The sequence below is a fragment of the Dendrobium catenatum genome, unplaced genomic scaffold (assembly GCF_001605985.2).
Source record: "Dendrobium catenatum unplaced genomic scaffold, ASM160598v2 fragScaff_scaffold_1520, whole genome shotgun sequence".
In the NCBI taxonomy this organism is placed as follows: Eukaryota; Viridiplantae; Streptophyta; class Magnoliopsida; order Asparagales; family Orchidaceae; genus Dendrobium; species Dendrobium catenatum.
In genome coordinates, this window is record NW_021319982.1 from 1,684,668 (window position 1) to 1,688,933 (window position 4,266).

The following is a 4,266-nucleotide window of genomic DNA, read 5'->3' on the forward strand; positions in this document are numbered from 1 at the left end:
TATATATATATTTGACATTTAGGAATGATCGTGAAAAGGTTGGAGTAGCTCCCGATTGATGATAAGATTAGAGAGAGTCGTCTTAGATAGTTTGTTCACATAAAACGGCGGCCTTCTGATGACCCGGATAAGAAAGTAGAGATATCAGATTTGACTTATGTTAAAAAAGATAGCGATAGATATAAAAAAACTTGGTTAGAAAAGATTAGAAATGATAATTCTTTATTAGATTTAATCGATAATTTGACTTTTAACAAGAGAATGAAAAAAAAAAAAAATTCATGTACCCACGGTAGTGTTGCTGTTATTGACATATTGAATGATCAAAATTGTGGTTGATAGCAAAAACTTCCTACCAATAACAGATGAAGATGAGCTTCCTTCAAACACAGCATTCAATACACTTAGGAATTTCTAAATCATTGATGTAACAGTACTCAGTTTTCACATACGTCATAAATGACATATTAGATGTTATTGTCTAATCATTTTATCCTAATTATCTCCTCAGCTACGACTACTGTTACGATGTTCTTTCAGCTTCCAGTACTTCTCAATCTCCTCAGCTGTTCTTCCTGGAATTCTACCAGCAATCAGAGACCATCTGAAATATATGTTCAACATAAAAAAAATTGAAATTTTCTGCAGTAATCAGTAGAAGAAAAGAAGGAGAAAGGCTACAAACTTCTCTCCAACCAGCTTATACATCCTGGAAATGAGATCCACTTCTTGCTCTGAGAACTCAGGCTTTGAACTCTGACTCTTCTCTTCTGCACCAAAACAACAGAAAGTCATGCAAATTTACTTGAAAATGAAGGAAATTTATAAAAATGGGTCTTCTTTCCTTCTACAGACAGGCAAATAATTCAACGAATAAGCACCTATGGAATTAACAAAATTCTCATTTGAGCTCTGATCCATGCATGAGAATTATCTTAGAAGAAAACCAAGTTGAGATATTGTGAAAGTAAGCTTGAGGAATGAGGAGTTCTTGATGCTGTGCGGTAATGATGGTGTGGTGAGGTACATTTATAGTGAAAAAAAAAAATCTTTGAGGAGAAGGACAAGTGTATGGTGGAGAAAGCGATGACGTGCAGGAAAGCATTTGTCTTAATGATTTTTTAGTGGTTAATATTATTTAGTGCTAATTAGTTTAACTAGTACAAAATTTAAAAGTTTTTTTTTCTATTTACAAGAATATTATATTATTTTTATGTATTTAGTTTATAGTATTTAAAAAGTATTTACATTAAAAATATTATTAATTTATTTAAAATTATTAAAATACATTTATTTTGATATTCAACTATATAAACAAATATAAAATTTTAAATATTAAATCTGTAATTGCAATCCCCTATAATAAATAATCATAATATTATGTTTATTTGAATTAAAATAAAAAAAAAATATGAGGTGTACTAAATTTGGATGTGACAAAATCATAATAAAACTTTAATTTTTCTCTCTCTATATTACCTCAGTATCTTAGTATCAAATCATCAGGATTTTTTTTTTTTGAATTAGTAGTAGTTGGCAACATAAAATTATTCTCTATGGAATTAGATTTCAAAATCTTTAATTCTAAGCAAAATATTAAACATCTACAAACATAACATTAACTCACAGTGAAAGACAAATTTTCCTTCAAAAGTTCAAGACAACAACAAAATAGCTTTGTTTTAAAATGAGGCCCTCTCAACATTTTGAGACTTCTTAACATTTTAATGTCACAAAAAGCCACATTCAATTAATCAATTTATTATCTAATATAACTTACATATCATTTTACAGTCTATTTTTAATTAATATAAATTATAAGTTTAAAGTAACCTCTCTTTCTTAATTATTATATATTATTGCGGGCTATTAAAGTGAAATAGTTTTTCATCTTAACAGTGTATGTATATCCATCACACATATAGATAGTTGTGTATGAGAGAGAGAGAGAGAGAGAGAGAGAGAGAGAGAGAGAGGAAACACAAAAAATTTTTTACGTGAAAAACTAGGAAAGGGAACAACCATTGGCCTTGCCCAGAAAAAGAAATTTCACTTTACTTAAGTGATTTACACAGGTTGACCCGTCCTTTAACTTTTGGAGATGGTGAAATTATAGCAGTTTGGATAGTTGGTCTAACTTTGTATAGGTACTCAGGAGCTTGTAATGATCGTGGTTAGTCAGCCGAGGTCTAGAGTCTAGTAGCAACGGCTGGGAGAAGATCCAACAGATGTTAGTTGCCGGGAAGGATCCGACGGTGTCCAGGCAGAGGCCCGGTGGCAGTAGATGGCCGGGCGGTGGCCTGCCGAAGATCGACAACTGGGATGTGGTATGACGACTATCGGAGGTTGAGCAATGGTCGGCGGTTGAGCTGTGGTGGTCTGACCCTGGCAGGGTCTACGACCAGGAGGAGGTTCGGTGGGGGTCGAGCAAAGGTTCAGTGGTGAATGGCTACCAGGTAGATGTTTGGTGTCAATTAAAGACCGGGCAGAAATCCGATAGCAGTTGGCGGTTGGGTGGAGGTTAGGACGCAGTCAGGGGAAGTGTGGGCGGCTACGCGGAGGTTGGGTGACGGCTGGGCGGAGGTCTGACGTTAGTAGGAGGCCAGTAGAGGTTTGGCAGTTGTCAGCGACAGGGCGGTACTATAGAAAAGTTTGTCTGCGGTGGCGCTCGGGTGGAGCTTTAGATCCTTGAAGCCTCAGAGGCCTCTCAAATCTCCAGCCAATGGTTTACCTCATGTAGAGAGTGGGAGTATATTTATAGATTTTGAGTCAGATGCTCTATAAATATGGAGAAGATTCAGGGCAAAATCAGAGTGCTTCATTGGGTGTCCCATATTAATTCCCTTGATTATAGACCATTCATTTAGCATTTAATTATATTGCATTAATGATATCCAAATCAAGTGATGATATTGGTCTCGTTGGATTCATCTCATCGAGCTGCTTGATTCAATTATAAGCATGCTTTATTTTGATATCATTTGGTCATTTAATTAATGCTCTAAATGTTTCTAATATGCTTTAAGCTCTTGATTTGAGCCCATTGGGGTTAAATTAACCCAATTTTGGTGTCGTTGGGTTCACCTCGCTAGGATGCTCAATTTGACTATGAGTTTGCTGAAATTGGAGTAAGATTTAATTCTCGAAGATGTGAACTTAAATATGCCTCAAGATTTATGCTCAATCAATGTGATTTCTGGTGACATATCAATTAATTTTAATAATTTTAAATTAACATTTGGCATATAAAAATTAAATAAAGAGAGTATATGTATCATCTATAAGGCCAAATATCACTTTCTAGCTTAATTTGAAAATGAATTTTTTTAGTCCATTTAATATATCTAATTCAATATGCATAATTGGTTATATTGTTATTATTGCATCCTGGAGTTCGTGGCGGTAGAGAAATATAAAGCTTAACGTCTTAGCTTTGTACGAAAATCCGGCATGCAATCAGATAAGAGAGAGGATGTGTAACATTTATAAGACACCAAGATTTTTACGTGGAAAATCCCTAAAAAAAGGGGGAAAACTATAGGGCCTGACCAAATATGAATTAATGAATACACTAGTATTGTAATTGATTAAAAAAGAGGTCCTTCATCGGGGGAAGGCCTTAGCTTGATATGCATCTTATAGAATACATTACATGGTGAGAATACAAAGCATCATTGTTGATGTGTTTGTTTTGTCTGAAGGACTGTAGTTGGTGTGCGACTTAAGTCGAATGATCGTAGTTGGCTAGCGACGGAGGTCAGAAGGACTGTAGTCGGTGGGCGACGTTAGCAGAAGGTTTGTTGTCGGAGGGCGACGGAGGCTAGAAGGGTTGTAGTCGGCGGGTGACGTTAGTTAGAAGGACTGTTGTCACTACAAGAAAATCTCTGATTTCAGGTGGCTTTTCCGGCGGCTTTCCGGCGCATTTCTAACGGTTTTTCTCCACAGAATTTTCCGGCGAAATTTCCGGCAACTTTTTCACCTTTCCGGCGGCTATTAAAAATTTAATAAAATGAATAAAATTTTTACTATTTAAATGATTTAAAAGAAATTATTAAAACTTATATTAACAATTTAATTAATTTTCATTTTAAAATTAATTATTTAGTTAATTTTTATTTTATATTAAATATTATTTTTTATTTTAAATTAAATAATTTCATTTTTAAAAAAATTAAAAATTAATTTATTTTTGGTAATGAATATAGTTTAAATAAAAAATTTTCACAAATAATTCGTATTTGCCTCTTCAGCAATTCGGTCGGTTCC

General features: G+C 34.1%; 1 protein-coding gene across 1 annotated transcript in view; it reads right to left on the minus strand.

Moving 5' to 3' along the window:
- Positions 1–278: 278 nt before the first annotated feature.
- The window catches only part of LOC110093640 (MYB-like transcription factor ETC1), a gene marked incomplete in the record, with an annotated part of 11,897 nt that continues 7,909 nt past the window's right edge, over positions 279–4,266 (minus strand). The window contains 2 exon segments of the mRNA XM_028700436.1: positions 279–604; positions 686–770. Coding sequence (XP_028556269.1) covers positions 508–604; positions 686–770 — 182 coding nt within the window.